The sequence below is a fragment of the Oncorhynchus mykiss genome, chromosome 17, assembly GCF_057628025.1.
Source record: "Oncorhynchus mykiss isolate SJ-2025 chromosome 17, ASM5762802v1, whole genome shotgun sequence".
NCBI lineage: Eukaryota > Metazoa > Chordata > Actinopteri > Salmoniformes > Salmonidae > Oncorhynchus > Oncorhynchus mykiss.
The window spans coordinates 41,208,157-41,228,514 of NC_143038.1; the positions used below are offsets into that span (position 1 = coordinate 41,208,157).

The 20,358-nt window shown below is 42.3% G+C and overlaps 2 protein-coding genes across 2 annotated transcripts; one reads left to right on the top strand and one right to left on the bottom strand.

Moving 5' to 3' along the window:
* Positions 1–1,832: 1,832 nt before the first annotated feature.
* On the bottom strand, positions 1,833–11,742 carry LOC110494204 (tubulin alpha chain). Its single transcript, XM_021569039.3, has 4 exons — positions 11,560–11,742; positions 3,469–3,691; positions 3,216–3,364; positions 1,833–3,106 (listed from the first exon to the last, which is right to left on the bottom strand). Exons 1-4 carry the CDS (start codon positions 11,560–11,562, stop codon positions 2,126–2,128), a joined length of 1,356 nt encoding a protein of 451 aa, XP_021424714.1. The 5' UTR covers positions 11,563–11,742; the 3' UTR covers positions 1,833–2,125.
* A 3,940-nt stretch (positions 11,743–15,682) lies between these two features.
* On the top strand, positions 15,683–20,276 carry LOC110494203 (tubulin alpha chain). The gene is made up of 5 exons (XM_021569038.3): positions 15,683–15,871; positions 16,875–16,975; positions 18,102–18,324; positions 18,609–18,757; positions 18,860–20,276. The coding sequence occupies exons 2-5, from the start codon at positions 16,973–16,975 to the stop codon at positions 19,838–19,840; spliced, it is 1,356 nt and encodes a 451-aa protein (XP_021424713.1). The 5' UTR covers positions 15,683–15,871; positions 16,875–16,972; the 3' UTR covers positions 19,841–20,276.
* The last annotated feature ends 82 nt before the right edge of the window (positions 20,277–20,358 follow it).

Sequence of the window (20,358 nt, forward strand, 5' to 3'; positions counted from 1 at the left end):
AATTTAGACTCAACAAAACCTAATTCCAGATTTCCACCGATCTAATGTCCATTGCTCATGTTTCTTTGCCAAAGCAAGTCTCTTCTTATTATTGGTGTCCTTTAGTAGTGGTTTCTTTGCAGAAATTTGACCATGAAGGCCTGATTCACGCAGTCTCCTCTGAAAAGTTGATGTTGAGAGGTGCCTGTTACTTGACCTCTGTGAAGCATTTATTTAGGCTGCAATTTAAGAGGCTGGTAACTCTAATGAACTTATCCTCTGCAGCAGAGGTAACTCTGGGTCTTCCTTTCCTGTGGCTGTCCTCATGAGAGCCAGTTTCATCATAGTGCTTGATGGTTTTTGCAACTGCACTTGAAGAAAGATGTCTTAAAGTAATGATGGACTGTCATTTCTCTTTGCTTATTTGAGCTGTTCTTGGCATAATATGGACTTGGTCTTTTACCAAATAGGGTAAATTCTTCTGTATACCATCCCTACCTTGTCACAACACAACTGATTGGCTCAAATGCATTAGAAAGAACTTCTACAAATGAACTTTTAACAAGACACACCTGTTAATTGAAATGCATTCCAGGTGACTACCCCATGAAGCTGGTTGAGAGAATGCCAAGCATGTGCAAAGCTGTCATTTTTTGTATTTAACTAGACAGGTCAGTTTAGAACAAATTCCTATTTACAATGATGGCCAACCCCGGCCAAACCCTGACCTAACCTGGACGACGCTGGACCAATTGTGCGCATAGCTATGGGACCCCCGATCACAGTTGATTGTGATACCGGGATCGAACCAGGTTCTGTATGGACACCTCTAGCACTGCGATGCAGTGCCTTAGACTGCTGTGCCGCTCGGGAGCCTCAGTCATCAAGGCGAAGGGTGGATACTTGGAAGAATCTCAAACATAACATATATTTAGATTTGTTTACACTTTATTTCATCGTTTTGATGTCTTCACTATTATTCAACAATATAGAAAATAGTAAAAATAAAGAAAAACCCTGGAATGAGTAGGTGTGTCCAAACTTTTGACTGGTACTGTATATATTTCAAATTTTGTTAATATTAAGACAAATATTTGTGGAAAAAAAGTTGAGATTGTCCCGTCATTCAAGAATCACTGAGCTTAAAACAGCAACATGTTCTCTCAGCCTCATGGCAAAATGTGTAAAATAGCAAGATATTAGCAATAAAACTGTATTTTTCTCTCTCCGCCCCATGAGTCCATTGCTTGGACCTTGCGGGGGGCCCCGAATTTGCGCTATGCCACTGGAGACCAGTTGTCAATGAAAAAATAAATGCACTGCTTTAAAATGTTCATTTCAATCTTGATTGTTTTGATTCCGGTGACATTTCTCAGAATGCTGCATAAAATATTTTGTAAAGCTGCCAGAAAATAACAATGTTGCTGCAGTTAGATATGCCTGAAGAATAACATCTATATTTGAATGCAGATGGTTGTGCTATATTATAGGCTATTAGCACTTCTGGAAAGCAAGTTGCACCACTTTTCAGTAAGTGTTATGTTAATTACATGTTCATTTCCTAATGTAATTACAGTGTTTTAGGTACACATTGTTACATAGTTATGTCTTCTTGCAATTTGAAAGATTTGTACACGGATATAAAACAATAATTTTAGGGTGAGGTTCAGCTAAATATATACATATAGATGTGTAATCAATGTGTAATTACACAAACAGCTAGTTGTAGAACTAACAATATGTACCTACTACCTACATTGTTATTACACTTCAACAATCAAATGATTCCTTCTTGAGAAACACTGTGGTAAGAAAGAAAGAAAGAAAGAAAGAAAGAAAGACAAGAAGCAAAACTCCTCCAGTAATTTATTGTATATAACAGACAAAAGAGGACAGACCGCTGCAGTGTAAAATAACATAAAACCGTAAAAAGTAAAACCATTGCAACACAATGACATTCCCTGAACACAACCACAGCAAATTTCATTAACAGCTTTCGGTGCCAATGGAATGCATGAATATCTATGATGTGTGACAGTGTTTTCTAGCCATTTCCAACGCTAATAAGGAAAGCTGAGCCATGTAAACTTCTGACCAGTGATAAGCATGCTAGTGATATGACTAGGGTGAATCAAGTCACTTCACTTTAATACTCCTCTCCCTCCTCCTCTCCCTCTCCCTCAATGGAGTCGACACCCACTTCCTCATAATCTTTCTCCAGGGCAGCCATGTCTTCCCTGGCCTCAGAGAACTCTCCCTCCTCCATACCCTCACCTACGTACCAATGCACGAAAGCACGCTTGGCATACATCAGGTCAAACTTGTGGTCAAGGCGGGCCCAGGCCTCTGCAATAGCAGTGGTGTTGCTAAGCATGCACACTGCCCTCTGGACCTTGGCCAGATCTCCACCAGGTACCACAGTTGGGGGCTGGTAGTTGATACCAACCTTGAAACCAGTTGGGCACCAGTCTACAAACTGGATGGAGCGTTTTGTTTTGATGGTGGCAATGGCAGCGTTAACGTCTTTGGGAACAACGTCGCCACGGTACAGCAGACAGCAGGCCATGTACTTGCCGTGACGTGGGTCACATTTTACCATCTGATTACATGGCTCAAAGCAAGCATTGGTGATCTCAGACACAGAGAGCTGCTCATGGTAAGCCCTCTCTGCTGAGATCACTGGGGCATAGGTGGCCAGAGGGAAGTGGATACGGGGATAGGGCACCAAGTTAGTCTGGAACTCTGTCAGATCAACATTGAGGGCACCATCAAATCGGAGGGAAGCAGTGATGGAGGACACAATCTGGCTGATTAACCTGTTAAGATTAGTGTAGGTGGGACGCTCGATATCGAGGTTCCTACGGCAGATGTCATAGATAGCCTCATTGTCGACCATGAAAGCACAGTCTGAATGTTCCAGGGTGGTGTGGGTGGTCAGGATGGCGTTGTAGGGCTCAACAACAGCTGTGGACACCTGGGGAGCTGGGTAGATTGAGAACTCAAGCTTGGACTTCTTGCCATAGTCAACAGACAGGCGTTCCATCAACAGGGAGGTGAAACCAGAACCGGTGCCACCTCCAAAGCTGTGGAAGACCAGGAAGCCCTGAAGGCCAGTGCACTGGTCAGCCTGGAGAGGAGGAGAGGTGTTTCAGATCATTATGGAGGGATAAAGGTGCAGGATTTTCAGAGATGTGGGCAGAGTGTATGTTAATACAACATCATATGTAAGTTCTCACCAGTTTGCGAGTCCTGTCCAAAACCAAGTCTATGATCTCTTTGCCGATGGTGTAATGCCCACGGGCGTAGTTGTTCGCTGCATCTTCCTTCCCAGTGATCAGCTGCTCAGGATGGAAGAGTTGGCGGTAAGTTCCAGTTCGCACCTCATCTGGAAAAAGAAAGACCTGTAAGCTGAGGGCTCAAGACTAAGGGGATACCATAGTGTCATCATCATTGTTTCATCATCATTGTTTCAAGACAGAGAGATCGTACCAATGACAGTGGGCTCCAGATCCACAAACACAGCCCTGGGGACATGCTTGCCAGCTCCAGTCTCACTGAAGAAGGTGTTGAAGGAGTCATCTCCTCCTCCGATGGTCTTGTCACTGGGCATCTGACCATCTGGCTGGATCCCGTGCTCCAGACAATAGAGCTCCCAGCAGGCATTGCCAATCTGGACACCAGCCTGACCCACATGGATGGAGATACACTCACGCTTGAGAAAGAGAAGAGAGCGCAATTTAATTGGATCACACTGTACATAATCAAGGTAAATGTCAACGATGTCACCAAAGCATTGGCATCTGCATTTATGAGAGGAGAGCCAATGGAAAGAGGGCACACATTATCCGGTCTCCATTATATCTAATCCAATGCAAATCAGATTCTTGCACTCTTTTCATCTGAAGGGCAAACTGTATAGTGCTACATATTTCCCCATGATTGAATGCACATCACTAAGGACTTAACATGGTCCACACACACCCGCACAGTCTTGAAGAGTGCATGGTAGAGCTTCTTCCCCCTCAGGAGGCTGAACATATTTGTCAAGTTCTACAGCTGCACCATCGAGAGCAACTTGACTGGCTGCATCCCCACTTGGTATGGCAAATGCACCGCCCTCGACCGCAAAGCGCTACAGAGGGTGGTGCGGACAGCCCAGTACATCATTGGGGCCGAGCTCCCTGCCATCCGGGATCTCTATGTCATGCAGTGTCAGATGAAGGCCCAAAAATGTGCGTAAACTCCAGCCACCCTAGACTGTTCATTCTGCTACTGTCCAGCAAACACTACCCGGGCATCGCGGCGGCAGGTAGCCTAGAGTGGTTAGAGCATTGGGCCAGTAACCAAAATATTGCTAGATCAAATCCATGAGCTGACAAGGTAAATATCTGTTGTTCTGCCCCTGAATAAGGCAGTTAACCCACTGTTCCTAGGACATCATTGTAAATAAGAATTGGTTCTTAACTGGCTTGCCTAGTTAAATAAAGGTTAAAAATTCACAAATTAAAAATCGGCTCATGGACCAACAGGCTCCGAGACAGCTTCTACTGCCCAAGCCATAAGACTGCTAAATAGCCAGACTGCTAAATAGTACATTTATGGTTGCCCAAACTATCTGCACTGACCCTACACATACTCACTAGACTATATACACTACATATGCATACATACACACACATGCATACTGACACACACTTTTACACTCATCATTTGCTGCTGCTACTCTGTCCTTTATTTTACTCGCATTATTATCTATCCTGATGATTTGTCACTTTACCCTGCCTTCGTGTAGGGTAGATGCTTGCTAAAAAACTTTAATGGTATAGAATCAGCTTGATCCCCTCTGCCGAAGACGCTTGGACCTTCTTTTTTGATATTTTCAGTGGTATTGTTAACAAACACACCCCCATAAAGAAAATGAGAATTAAAAACAGGTTCAGCCCCTGGTTCGACTGTGATCTTGCAGAGTTACTCCACCTTAAGAATTGCAATTGGTGAAAGGCTCGGCACACGCATACTCAGGCTGACTGGCTATCATTCAGGCAAATGAGAAATAAGTGCACTCAGGCTATCTGGAAGGCCAAAGTTAGTTACTTTAAGGAGCAGTTCTCTCTCTATGGGTCTAACCCCAAGAAATTCTGGAAAACAGTTAAAGACCTGGAGAATAAACCTCCTCCTCACAGCTGCCCATGTCCTTTAATGTTGATGATGTGGTTGTTACTGACAAGAAGCACATGGCTGAGCTCTTTAAAATCCAGTTCATTAAGTCAGGATTCCTATTGACTCAGCCATGCCTCGTTGCCCGTCCAACATTTCCTCATCTCCCACCCCTTCTAATGTGACTATCCTCGATGCTTCTCCCTCTTTTCCCCCTGTCCTGCTACAAAGTTTCTCCCTGCAGGCAGTCACTGAGTCCGAGGTGCTAAAGGAGCTCCTTAAACTTGACCCACAAAAAAACATCTGGGTCAGATGGATGCTGCCCCTATCATCGCCAAGCCTATCTCCAACCTTTTTAACCTGTCTCTTCTTTCTGGGGAGGTTACCATTGCTTGGAAGGCAGCCACGGTTCCTCCTTTATTTCAAGGGGAGATCTAGCTGATCCTAAGTTTTATAGGCCTATTACTATTTTCCCCTGTTTATCAAAAGTGTTGTAAAAACTTGTCAATAATCAACTGACTGGCTTTCTTGATGTCTATAGTATTCTCTCAGGTATGCAATCTGGTTTACAGTCAGATAAAAGATGTGTCACTGCAACCTTAAAGGTCCTCAATGATGTCACCATTGCCCTTGATTCTAAGCAATATTGTGCTGCTATTTTCATTGACTTGTCCAAAGCTTTTGATACGGTAGACCATTCCATTCTTGTGGGCCGGGTAAGGAGTATTAGTGTCTCTGAGGGGTCTTTGGTCTGGTTTGCTAACTACTTCTCTCAAAGATTGCAGTGTATAAAGTCAAAAAATCTGCTGTCTCAGCCACTGCCTGTCACCAAGGGAGTACACCAAGGCTCGTTCCTAGGCCCCACGCTCTTCTCAATTTACATCAACAACATAGCTCAGGCAGTAGGAAGCTCTCTCATCCATGTATATGTAGATGATACAGTCTTATGCTCAGCTGGCCCCTCCCTAGATTTACAACAAAGCTTTCTTAGTGTCCAATAAGCTTTCTCTACCCTAAACCTTGTTCTGAACACCTCCAAAACAAAGGTCATGTGGTTTGGTAGGAAGAATGCCCCTCTTCCCACAGGTGTTATTACTACCTCTGAGGGTTTAGAGCTTGAGGTGGTCACCTCATACAAGTACTTGGAAGTATGGCTAGATAGTGCACTGCCCTTCTATCAGCACATATCAAAGCTGCAGGCTGAAGTTAAATCTAGACTTGGTTTCCTCTATCATAATCGCTCCTCTTTCCCCCCAGCTGCCAAACTAACCCTGATTCAGATTACCATCCTACCCATGCTAGATTACGGAGACATCATTTATAGATCAGCAGTTAAGAGTGCTCTCGAGCGGCTAGATGTTCTTTACCATTCGGCCATCAGATTTGCCACCAATGCTCCTTATAGGATACATCACTGCACTCTATACTCCTCTGTAAACTGGTCATCTCTGTATACTTATTTATTAAACCCTCTTAGGCCTCACTCCCCCCTATCTGAGATATCTACTGCAGCCCTCATCCTCCACATACAACACCCGTTCTGCCAGTCACATTCTGTTAAAGGTCCCCAAAGCACACACATCCCTGGTCGCTCATTTTTCAGTTCGCTGCAGCTAGCGACTGGAACGAGCCGCAACAAATACTCAAACTGGACAGTTTTATCTCAATCTCTTCATTCAAAGACTCAATCATGGACAATCTTACTGACAGTTGGGGCTGCTTTGTGTGATGCATTGTTGTCTCTACCTTCTTGCCCTTTGTGCTGTTGTCTGTGCCCAATAATGATTGTACCATGTTTTGTGCTGCTACCACGTTGTGTTGCTACCATGTTGTTGTTATGTTGTGTTACTACCATGCTGTGTTGTCATGTGTTACTGCCTTGCTATGATTTTGTCTTAGGTCTCTCTTTATGTAGTGTTGTGTTGTCTCTCTTGATGTGATGTGTGTTTTGTCCTATATTTATATTGTAAGGGTTCTCTTGTTGAGAAGTAGAGGCGGACCAAAAAGCAGCGTGATTATGTTGATTCATGTTTAATGACAAAAAGGATAAATACGAACACTACAAAAACAAGAAACGTGAAAACCCAAAACAGTCCTATCTGGTGCAAACACAGAGACAGGAACAATCACCCACAAACACACAGTGAAACCCAGGCTACCTAAGTATGATTCTCAATCAGAGACAACTAATGACACCTGCCTCTGATTGAGAACCATACTAGGCCGAAACATAGAAATACCCCAAAACATAGAAAAACAAACATAGACTGCCCACCCAACTCACGCCCTGACCATACTAAATAAATACAAAACAAAGGAAATAAAGGTCAGAACAGAATATATTGTATTTATTTGTATCTTTAATCCCAGTCCCTCGTCCCTGCAGGAAGCCTTTTGTCTTTTGGTAGGCCGTCATTGTAAAAAATAATTTGTTCTTAACTGACTTGCCTAGTTAAATAAGGTTAAATAAATAAAAATAAAAAAAATGTACACACAGTATCTACCTCCAATATCTCGTACCTCTGCACATTGATCAGGTACTGGTACTCCCTGTATATAGTAGCTCCATTCTTTTGCATTTCATTTTATTACTCTTCTGTTACTATTATTATTGTTAAACTCTGCATCATTGGGAAGGGGTCGTAAGCAATTCTTTCATGGTAATGGCTACACCAGTTGTATTCAGCGCATGTGAAAAATAACATTTTATTTGATTTGCAGAGGGCTGGGATGAAATACAGTTAGGCTGCATTTTCCTCCACACTGCAGCACTGCAGCTATTCCACACAATCATCCCCTCTGTTCTGAGAGCACAAATTAATTTGGAAAAAGTGGGAATTATGCCATGAAGAGGGACCGCCATGAACTGCAGTCTGCAGGAGGTGAGAGAGAGAGATAGAGAGAGAGCGTGAGAGCAAGAGGACCAAAAGCTGCAGCATGACCAGGACGAATGACGCAACCATCCCCCCACCTCCGCCCTCTCTCTCCTCCCCTTCCCCCCTCCCTTCTTCGCCACAGCTTCACCCTGCTGTTACCAAGGAATTTGCTTGCATATTTCCGTTGCTAAGCAACTTGGCCCTAGCAGGAAACTGTTTGAGGTTTTGCACAGGAGGGGGTGGTTTGTGCACTTTCCATTAAAAAATAACGATTTAGATTTGTCTATGAGGTACACTTGCCCAGTGATGCTCAAGAGCTATAGCGCCATATTTTCAACAACCCTCAGGGCACCAACCCTCTTTAGGGCAAATCATTGACATCTCATGTTGCAAAATGGAAGACTATACAGATTCTACCGTGCATAGACTTAACAGTAATGCCATCATAGGATTAGTAGCCTTTATGTGCAGCGATAACACTTAAACCGGTGACTGTTATATCAAATGTGCTTGTCTCTGGTTGGAAAGCAGGTGCCAGGAAGGCTAAACTAAACATGAACATGGAAAGACAAGGGTGCAGCTGGCTACAATGGTTTAAACACAGATCCATCTGCATAAGACCACTTCAGACAAAGATCTTTTCCTTCCCCCTGTCAGGTCTCATCCTGGAGACCATATGCACCAGCAGAGATTAAGGATGACGCAGCTCCCCGCCAGCTTTCAGTGTTAATCAATGAACGCGGTTCACCTGAGTCTGTTTTTTTCCTATGAATATTATAGTGTATATACTTTCCTCCAAAAAGAAAGAGTTAGATCATCTGAAATGGCCATTGGAACTTCAATATGGATGAAACTGTTCCACAATAAATGTACATTACTGTATTACAGGCTGGTCATCTACAGTGCATTCAGAAAGTATTCAGTCCCCTTCCTTTTTTCCACATTTTGTTACGTTTCAACCTTATTCTAAAATTGATTAAATCATCATCAATCTACACACAATACCCCATAATGACAAAGTGAAACCAGGTTTAGAGACATGTTTGCAAATGTATTACAAATAAAAACAGTAATACCTTATTTGCATAAGTACATAAGACCCTATGCTATGACACTCGAAATTGAGCTCAAGTGCATCCTGTTTCCATTGATCATCAACTTTATTGGAGTCCACCTGTGATTGATTGGACATGATTTATATATATAAGGTAGAAAATCAGAGAAAAAAACAGGACATGAGGTCAAAGGAATTGTTCATAGAGCTCAGAGACAGGATTATGACGAGGCACCAATCTGGAGAAGGGTACCAAAACATTTATTCAGTATTGAAGGTCCCCAAGAACACAGTAGCCTCCATCATTCTTAAATGAAAGAATTTTGGAACCATCAAGACTCTTCCTAGATCTTGGAGTTTGCCAAAAGGCACCTAAAGGACTCTCAGACCATGAGAAACAAGATTCGCTGGTCTGATGAAACCAAGATTGAACTCTTTGGCCTGAATGCCAAGCGTCATGTCTGGAGGAAACTTGGCACCATCCCTACAAGCATGGTGGTGACAGCATCATACTGTGGGGATGTTTTTCAGCGGCAGGGACAGTGAGACTAGTCAGGATCAAGAGAAAGATGAACGGCGCAAAGTACAGAGAGATCCTTCATGAAAACCTGCTCCAGAGCGCTCAGGACCTCAAACTGGGGCGAAGCATAAAGCAAAGACAATGCTTTGTAGCTTTAGGACAAGTCTCTGAATGCCCATGAGTGGCCCAGCCAGAGCCCGAACTTGAACCCGATCAAACATCTCTGGATAGACCTGAAAATAGCTGTGCAGCGACGCTCCTCATCCAACCTGACAGAGCTTGAGTGGATCTGCAGAGAAGAATGGGAGAAACTCCCCAAATACCGTGTGCCAAGCTTGTAGCATCATACCCAAGGAGACTCGAGGCTGTAATCACTGCCAAAGGTGTATCAACAAAGTACTGATTAAAGGGTCTGAATACTTAAGTAAATGTGATATTTACAGGTTTCATTTTTTTTTATTTTCAAACATTTCAAACAAAAAATAATTTAATCAATTATAGAATAAGGCACAAATGTGGAAAAAGTCAAGAGGTCTGAATACTTTCCGAATGCACTGTATGTTTGTACCTGTAGACTTTCCATGTCCATGAAGAAAAACATTGCTAAATACAGTAATTGAGTACATTGAGACATCAAGTGGTTTGTGATGATGTGATGATGTCATGTGATGATGTGGCTCAGTTGGTAGAGCATGGCACTTGTAATGCTAGGGTTGTCGATTCAATTCACATGGGGGACCAGTATGAAAATGTATGCACTCACTACTGAGTTGCTCTGGGTATGAGCGTCTAATAAAAAGGAATGAATAGACCATTTCAGTTTTCAAATAGAAGTAAGTTGGACTTGCAAAGTATTTCAAAAAACTGGAAAACATATATCAAGCAAGTATTTTTATATTACACAAGTATTATCAGATGAACTGTTTTGTACAGATAATTATCAGACTCAAGTTACCAATGCTGGTAAACACTCAAATACATTTAGTTTAAAACATTTCACAAAAGTAGTGCACTGGACCTTTACTAGTCCTGTATTAGCTGACCAATATACCCCCCACCCCCAAACAAACTAATTCCCGCGCTATGCATAATACATTTGATGGAGATGCCAACAGAAGGCACCAAAGATAAGAGTCGCTTATATAACGCATATTATAGACTCATTAATAGGCTACATTATTCTTACTAGCTATTAAACAGGCAACACGGGTGAAAATGCTAACTATTAGAATAAATCTCTTCTGAGCGTAAGACTTTTCAAGGTGGGCGCGTCACACGACCATTACAACGCCGAATTCCATCAAGGCAGAAGAGGTTGCGATTCGAAGAGATCTGAAATGTTCTAATTTCTATCTCAGGTTCGTTTAACGCAAATTGAGATATTCGGAAGTCAAACTTGAACTTGCCACTATTTTATGATAGCAAATTATATTCAAATGACAATTAAGTATAAGATAATTGGGGTTCATTGGAACCAAAGTTTCTTTCTCGTCCTCCATCCGTAGCCTGCCGTCAATGGTTACGGGCATCAATTCACCTCAATCACATGAGCTTTCATTTTCCAGCAAAGCGACAATGTAATGTTTTTTTATTTTATTGAGTCGACATGAGGATACACCTTTACTATATAAGATACACCTTCACTATATAACTTCGTAATAAGCCTAAAATTTAAAATAGGGTTCCATAGGGAATAGGGTATTTCCTCGACAGTTTGAAGCATAGCCTATCTATCATATTCGTCTAGTCAAATAAATCAGTGACCACTGATTTAAGCGATAAAATGCAATTCCAGCCACAATATGAATGAAGCCATATACATATTATGCAACAACACGCTAGGCTATGCAAAGTTACATTGATGGAATGGATGAGTAAGCTATAGCACCACCATCAGTAGAATGAGAGATGCACAGACCACATAAAGAAATCAATAGACTACTTTCAACATTTCTGTGATAAACTGTACTCACCATTTTACTGACGGAGAGGAATTTTAGAGGAATATATTAAAAGAAAGTGTCTACAATTTTATCTTCGGATGAGAGAGAAGTTACTTTATGCGACAGCTAAGAGTCGATGTAGTAACTGAACTCAAACGTCGTGGCGCGCTAATATTTGTAGTATCGCTAGGAGGGCTGATCCAGCATACATTCATAAATTAATAAATTAGGAAGAGGAGAGGATCAAGACTGCAGGCCTAGGCGTGAGGCCTATGGTGGGAGAGATGCAGCACGTAACACTGTACATTTTCCCCTAACTTGTGAAAACAGTTGCATTGGTCCTGTTTGTTGTTTAAACAAGAGTTCAAATCAAATTGGATTTAAGCTTCCCTGCATTATGGATTTTAAATGGATTTAAGTTTCCCTGCATTAAAGTCCTGGGCCCTAGGAGTGCCACCTCTGGATGAGCATTTTCTTGTTTGCTTATGGCCTTATACAGCTTGTTGAGTGCAGTCTTAATGCCAGCATCGATTTGTGGTGGTAAATAGACAGCTATGAAAAATATAGATGAAAACTCTCTTGGTAAATAGTGTGGTCTACAGCTTATCATGTACTCTAACTCAGGCGAGCAAAACATAGAGACTTCCTTAATAATAGATTTCGTGCACCAGCTGTTATTGACAAATAGACACAGACCGCCACTCCTTGTCTTACAGGAGGCAGCTGTTCAATCCTACTGATGCATGGAAAACCCAGCCAGCTGTATGTTATCCATGTCGTCATTCAGCAACGACTCGGTGAAACATAAGATATTACAGTTTTTAATGTCTCGTTGGTAGGATAGTCTCGATCGGAGCTCATCCATTTTATTATCCAATGATTTCACGTTGGCTAATAGGACTGATAGAGGCGGATTACGCACTCGCTGTTGAGTGCCATTTGGAGTACGGTCAGCATAAAAATGTAAGCCTATTGTGATATGACAGAGTTATTTGTTAGTTTGTTAGAGTCAGTAAAATTTGAACCACCGTATCTGCAAATGTAGAACCCCATTGTAGTCAATACCAGGCAAAAAATATTAAAATATATAGGCTATATACAGAGGTCCTGTTCACAAAGACCTAATCTGGCATCAACCCCTTTCAGCACCATGAAGGCAGGTTAGCGTTTTTCATCATGAATCTTGTTCTGAAGGCAGCTCTGAAGAATGGTCACTAGCTGGCACAGCCACATAGTCATAAAATCTGATTTTGAACCACAGGAGCTTGGTGGTGCCTTAATTGGGGAGGACGGGCTCGTGGTCATGGCTGGAGCGGAGTGGATGGAATGGTTCCATGTATTTGATGCCATTCCATTGACTCTGTTACAGACATTATTATGAGCCGTCCTCCCCTCAGCAGCTTCCACTGTTTTAAACCTATCCCTAACCTTAACCATACTTCTAACCCTAATGCCCAACTCTAATCTTAAATTAAGAACAAAAAGCAAATTTTTGTTTTCCTACATTTTTACAGTATAGCCAATTTTGACTGCAGCTAGCCCATCTAGCGGATATCACTCAGTTCTGCCTCCAGGACAAGACTCATCCCAATAAATGTCAACCTACCACGCAATTTTAAAAATGTATTTCACCTTCATTTAACCAGGTAGGCTAGTTGAGAACAAGTTCTCATTTACAACTGCGACCTGGCCAAGATAAAGCAAAGCAGTGCGACACAAACAACAACACAGATTTACACATGGAATTAACAAGCGTACAGTCAATAACACAATAGAAAAAAAAGAAAGTCTATATACAGTGTGTGCAAATGGCGTGAGGAGGTAAGGCAATAAATAGGCCATAGTAGAGGCCTAAATTACAATTTAGCAAATTAACACTGGAGTGACAGATGAGCAGATGATGATGTGCAAGTAGAAATACTGGTGTGCAAAAGAGCAGAAAAGTAAATAAAAACAATACGGGGATGAGGTAGGTAGATTGGGTGGGCTATTTACAGATGGGCTATGTACAGCTGCAGCGATCGGTTAGCTGCTCAGATAGCTGATGTATAAAATTAGTGAGGGAAATATAAGTCTCCAGCTTCAGCAATTTTTGCAATTCGTTCCAGTCATTGGCAGCAGAGAACTGTAAGGAAAGACGGCCAAAGGAGGTGTTGGCTTTGGGGATGACCAGTGAGATATACCTGCTGGAGTGCGTGCTACGGGTGGGTGGGTGTTGTTATCGTGACCAGTGAGCTGAGATAAGGCGGAGCTTTACCTAGCATAGACTTATAGATGACCTGGAGCCAGTAGGTCTGGCGACGAATATGTAGCGAGGGCCAGCTGACTAGAGCATACAGCTCGCAGTGGTTGGTGGAATAAGGGGCTTTGGTGACAAAACGGATGGCACTGTGATAAACTGCATGCAGTTTGCTGAGTAGAGCATTGGAAGCTATTTTGTAAATGACATCGCCGAAGTCGAGGATTGGTAGGATAGTCAGTTTTACGAGGGTATGTTTGGCAGCGTGAGTGAAGGAGGCTTTGTTGCGAAATAGGAAGCTGATTCTAGATTTCATTTTGGATTTGAGATTTTTAATGTGAGTCTGGAAGGAGAGTTTACAGTCTATTAAAAACACCTAGATATTTGAAGTTGTCCACAAATTCTACGTCAGAACCGTCCAGAGTAGTGATGCTAGTCGGGCGGGCGGGTGCGGGCAGCGAAAGGTTGAAAAGCATGCATTTGGTTTTTACTAGCATTTAAGAGCAGTTGGAGGCCACGGAAGGAGTGGTGTATGGCACTGAAGCTTATTTGGAGGTTAGTTAACACAGTGTCCAAAGAGGGGCGAGATGTGTACAGAATGGTGTCGTCGGCGTAGAGGTGGATCGGGGAATCACCCGCAGCAAGAGCGATATCGTTGATATATACAGAGAAAAGAGTCGGCCTGAGAATTGAACCCTGTGGTACCCCCACGGAGACTGCCAGAGGTCCGGACAACAGGCACTCCGATTTGACACACTGAACTCTGTCTGAGAAATAGTTGGTGAACCAGGCGAGGCAGTTATATGAGAAACCAAGAGTCTGCCGATAAGAATACGGTGATTGACAGAGACGAAAACCTTGGCCAGGTCGATGAAGACGGCTGCACAGTACTGTTTTTTATTGATGGTGGCAATCAAACATCAGATATGTATTGTAGGCCTATTTAAGCAACTGATTACGGGACCTAATCCCATGTACTTGAGATGTTCAAATATCTTCCATTAGAGACGTGCACGGCTCATTTTGTAGAGTATTAAATTATCTTGCTGCAGAGATAAGTACATGAGTAAACACATTCAAGAGAAACCCAGCTCCTGGATCCCTGCTGATCTATTAGAGAGAATCACATTCAACATTCAGGTTCTACTAGCACATGTTACCAATAGCCCAATTGTCTGCCACACACCCTGCAGAGCCCCACACACAAATCCATGTATAACAATCACTAACACACATTCATCATCATCATCACTTGTTTTTTTTTTATATAGCCATGTGGTTTGACTTCTGTTCTATTTAGGCCTAAATGCATTTTCTCTTTGTTTAGCATTCAGACACATAATGGGGATATTGATTCAATTTAAACTTTTCCTGTCATTTTCTTCCATAGATTATCATCAAAGGCTTGTAGCGGCTATAGATTAATGGCATAGGTCTACATGTGTTTCAGGAGTAAAATAAAATACTTGTCATTTGTTTCTTCATAACAGCATTCTTCCTGACCATAAATAAGATGCACCTGCTAACATACACTAAGAACACAGTTAGACTATTTACTCATTCATGCTCAACATCTTGATGTGTTTTACAGGATTCCATCCATGTTTCGGCCAATCCTAAAGTGAAGGAAAGTATATGTGGTCCATCTGTCTGGGATTGTTGAGTTGGGATGCAAGTCAGGCAGACAGGCAGGGAGGGGCAGTCAGGAGAATCTGATGCAGCTGTCTCTTTCAAACACAGCCCATCTCTTACTTTATCCCCTCGCCCTCAGTCCGATATTAGTGAAATGATGACTGTGTGTGTGTGTGTGTGTGTGTGTGTGTGTGTGTGTGTGTGTGTGTGTGTGTGTGTGTGTGTGTGTGTGTGTGTGTGTGTGTGTTGAGGGTTATTCACAGGGAGAGGAAGAGAGGTGACAGACAGCTGGGCCAGGGAGAGGAGAGGGCAGACAGCTGAGGGGCCATGTGTTTGATGGTAACTAACCACAGTGACACATCAGTCACATGATTCACTGCAGAGGAGTGACGTCACTGCAGCAAAATCTTGAACAAAGAGGGGCGGAGGTCTGGCCAGGCAGACTAGGGAAGCGGGGGTTAGAAGAAGGAGGTTGGTGCAGCAAAAGTCATACTCTAATTGAATACATTAATTAACTCCTTGTTTGAGTCTGGCCTCTGAAAATTTCTGTCAAGCATCTTCAACTTCTCATCTTTTTATTTATTTTTATTTTTATGGAATCCTATTTTGGTAACCTTTTTTCCATTTTATGTTAAATTGGCATGAAAGTCTTTTCATGCACTTGAATGAACATGCTGTCTTTTGTGAGATTTTATACTGGTTTGCATCCTCTCCATCTCAGTACATTTCATTTGTATTTGAATGGCATCAAATGACAGAGGCGATATGTCTAATGTGGTGCTAGATATTCTGCTCCACATTGTATAACAGGGCTGTATTGTTGGCACAGAATTTAGTTCAGCACCCTAAGCTTAAAGAGATTTGGGACTAAATGATTAATTGAATTACAAAATAGAGTGCATGTGGCGCAATGTGTGCCTGTGTGTGTCTTTGTTTTGAACAGGTTAGATTTGACCATTCAGCACCTTACTCAAGCCTGTCTTCATTTCTTTATTTTTTACATGGGATATGCAATATAGATATAGAATATATAGAATAGAATATAGACCTATGTGCAATGTCATCCAGCAAAAGGCACTCTATAAACGGTGTGTCCATTACTGCTATTTAGACCTTTGTAATGGCTTAAGAGACTACAAAACATATTTTACATAACATTTTATAACCCTCATAATGTTTTTCATGAAAGCAAAAATAATAATATTCACATAAACAAATAATTTTCAGTCACCACAGACTGGTCAACGCCAATTGTCACTTAATCACTCTCATTGAGCTAAATTCCATCTACAATGTTTATTAGGCCTACATATTTCATTTCGACTTCAAAATTATAATAATATAGTAATAAAACTAAAAACAACGTAATTATCTGCAAACATGCTTTGTCTTTTGTCATCGAATCTGGGCTGTGGCTGTGTGTCGCTGTCTGGTTCATTGAGTGAGAAAGCACCGCCTCCGCCTCCTCCCGCAGTGGCCAGCGCACTCTGAAGCTGTCTAGAGAAGTGTGCACTGTTCGTCTTTCCGGCGCCTCTATCCCAGCATCATACCTTTCCTCATAAAGCAATCAAAATGGTGAGCCGTTCATTTCATTAAAAAAAATAAACATTTGTATTGTATCATTATTTTTTTAATATATATTTTTTTACAATTGGGTATACAATTTCTGAGATGTTCCATTTTGAGACAGTGATTAGGGTACATTTGCAATTACATTTTGATTATGGGTGGGTGGCTAGAAAGGATGCACGGGTCTTGTAGGTCGAGAATGTTCTATTATTCTTAAACGCGCGTTTAGTAGTAGCCTACAGAGTTGGTGTTGATGTTCAGTTTAGTTGAAAAATGGTTTGTAGTGTTCAAACCCAGGTTTTTTATAGGAACATCCTAAATGGCATCTATTTTAAAACAAGTGTAGGCTAATTTAGAAACAGACACGCAAAATGTAATAGACTGCTCTGCCACACAAAGCAAGCCACTCCCTAAGGAAATTTGGGAATGGTGTGAATTCAGTCATACAAAAGCCCAAGCCCGACGCATGTGTTGGCCAAATACAAACAGTTTGATTAAGCCTATGTGCAATATAATTATAATAGACTGTGATGTGTAATTTATCAGATAAATATTATGTTATTGAAAAATGAAATACATGTAAGGTAAATGTTTTATAGTGTATCATTTACTGAAATTCAGAATGTCCACATGAATTATTCATATTGCACTCAGTGAGGTAGGCTAGCATCTGCCACAACATTTAGCACATTGTACATTTATTTTTAGTCTATCAGCATGTTTTTGTCTGTGCAGAATGGGACCAAATCTGACTTGGTATTTCAAAAATGTATTTTTTAATGATATCAGCAGTTATGACCCTTGTAACAGGTGCTAGGCTAGCATATTGAAAGTGACTCATTCAGACATCAAGGGCAGGTTTCCCTGACTCAGATAAACCTAGTGCTGGATTACAAAGCATGGTCAATGGAGAATCTCCATTGAAATACCTTTTTAGTCCATGACTAAGATGAATCTATGTCCGGGAAACCGGCGCAAAAGCACACATCCAGACTCCAAAGGTCTCATTATGACTTTTTTTTAAATGGTCTGGTTGTAATTTACTTCTTGGAATGTGATTATGAGAAGTTAGGACACTTGCCCCAATTACATTTTTTAAATTAATGATATACTTTTGCATTTTTTGAACCAGCGTGAATGTATCTCAGTACACGTGGGTCAGGCTGGAGTCCAGATGGGCAATGCATGCTGGGAACTCTACTGTCTGGAGCACGGGATCCAGCCTGATGGTCAGATGCCCAGTGACAAGACCATTGGAGGAGGAGACGACTCCTTCAACACCTTCTTCAGTGAGACTGGAGCTGGCAAGCACGTCCCCAGGGCTGTGTTTGTGGATCTGGAGCCCACTGTCATTGGTACGATCACTTTGTCTTGAAACAATAATGATGACACTGTGCAACACACTAAAAACAAATGAGTGCCAAATACATAATAGCATAACACAACAGATTAGATAAACTGGAACAACACTCTCACTCACGGCTGCACAAAAATAATTTATTTTATAATCAGCCGCCACCCCTACATTTGAATTATCACATAGAACCATCACCCTTCCCAAAGAACCCTTAAGGAACCTTCATTTTTTTATGTGTATCATTCTTGACTTCTTCAGATAAAAGCTCTTTCTTTGTTCCAGATGAGGTGCGCACAGGAACTTACCGCCAACTCTTCCATCCTGAGCAGCTGATCACTGGGAAGGAGGATGCAGCCAACAACTACGCCCGTGGTCATTACACCATCGGCAAAGAGATCATAGACATGGTTCTGGACAGGACTCGCAAGCTGGTGAGAATCTCCAACAACCTCTAGTGATGCCTTATTGTACATCCTTTATATTTCTTGTCGTTGTCCAACCATAATGATCTGAACATCTCTCCTTCTCTCCAGGCTGACCAGTGCACTGGCCTCCAGGGCTTCCTGGTCTTCCACAGCTTTGGAGGTGGCACCGGTTCCGGTTTCACCTCCCTGTTAATGGAACGCCTGTCTGTTGACTATGGCAAGAAGTCCAAGCTTGAGTTCTCCATATACCCAGCTCCCCAGGTATCCACAGCTGTTGTTGAGCCCTACAACGCCATCCTGACCACCCACACCACCCTGGAACATTCAGACTGTGCTTTCATGGTAGACAATGAGGCAATCTATGACATCTGCCGTAGGAACCTTGATATTGAGCGTCCGTCCTACACTAATCTTAACAGGTTGATTGGCCAGATTGTGTCCTCCATCACTGCTTCCCTCCGATTCGATGGTGCCCTCAATGTGGATCTGACAGAGTTCCAGACTAACTTGGTGCCCTATCCCCGTATCCACTTCCCCCTGGCCACCTATGCCCCAGTGATCTCAGCAGAGAGGGCTTACCATGAGCAACTCTCTGTGTCTGAGATCACCAATGCTTGCTTTGAGCCATGTAATCAGATGGTAAAATGTGACCCACGTCACGGCAAGTACATGGCCTGCTGTCTGCTGTACCGTGGCGACGTTGTTCCCAAAGATGTTAACGCTGCCATTGCCACCATCAAAACAAAACGCTCCATCCAGTTTGTAGACTGGTGCCCAACTGGTTTCAAGGTTGGTATCAACTACCAGCCCCCAACTGTGGTACCTGGTGGAGATCTGGCCAAGGTCCAGAGGGCAGTGTGCATGCTTAGCAACACCACTGCTATTGCAGAGGCCTGGGCCCGCCTTGACCACAAGTTTGACCTGATGTATGCCAAGCGTGCTTTCGTGCATTGGTACGTAGGTGAGGGTATGGAGGAGGGAGAGTTCTCTGAGGCCAGGGAAGACATGGCTGCCCTGGAGAAAGATTATGAGGAAGTGGGTGTCGACTCCATTGAGGGAGAGGGAGAGGAGGAGGGAGAGGAGTATTAAATACCCTGCCAAATTCACACATTCCTATGTGACCCAGAGCTGAGAATGACTGAATTGTTTCCACTACACTCTTAGAAAAAGGGTTCCAAAAGGGTTCTTCGACCGTCCCCATAGGATAACCCTTTTTGCTTCCAGGTGAATCATTTTTGGTTCCAGGTAAAACCCTTTTGAGTTCCAAAAGGGTTCAACCGTGAACCAAAAAGGGTTCTTCAAAGGGTTCTCTAACAGGGACAGCCAAAGAACCCTTTTAGGTTCTAGATAGAACCTTTTTTTCTAAGAGTGTATGATTCTGTCTTGATCAACCAATATAATGAAGTAGCAGGATGGTAAGGTGTAGTCTACAAGTCTTAAAATATGCTCACTCACAAAGGCTGATGTCCTTGCTTAATCTGTGCTTTTGTAGCGAGATCCTAATAAAATTATCATCAATAAAGAAGTTTGTTCTCTGTCTCTGTTATGACATCATGTAACAATGTTATAAGTCACATACAGATCAGTGACCACAGAGTAAATTGATA

What these genes read in the sequence shown, in the direction of transcription:
- LOC110494203 (XM_021569038.3), top strand. An exon ending in TCTGGAGCCCACTGTCATTG is followed by an intron (nt 18,325 to 18,608) that starts GTACGATCACTT and finishes TCTTTGTTCCAG; the next exon opens with ATGAGGTGCGCACAGGAACT. An exon ending in TGGACAGGACTCGCAAGCTG is followed by an intron (nt 18,758 to 18,859) that starts GTGAGAATCTCC and finishes CCTTCTCTCCAG; the next exon opens with GCTGACCAGTGCACTGGCCT.
- LOC110494204 (XM_021569039.3), bottom strand. An exon ending in TCTGGAGCCCACTGTCATTG is followed by an intron (nt 3,365 to 3,468) that starts GTACGATCTCTC and finishes TTCTTTTTCCAG; the next exon opens with ATGAGGTGCGAACTGGAACT. An exon ending in TGGACAGGACTCGCAAACTG is followed by an intron (nt 3,107 to 3,215) that starts GTGAGAACTTAC and finishes CCTCCTCTCCAG; the next exon opens with GCTGACCAGTGCACTGGCCT.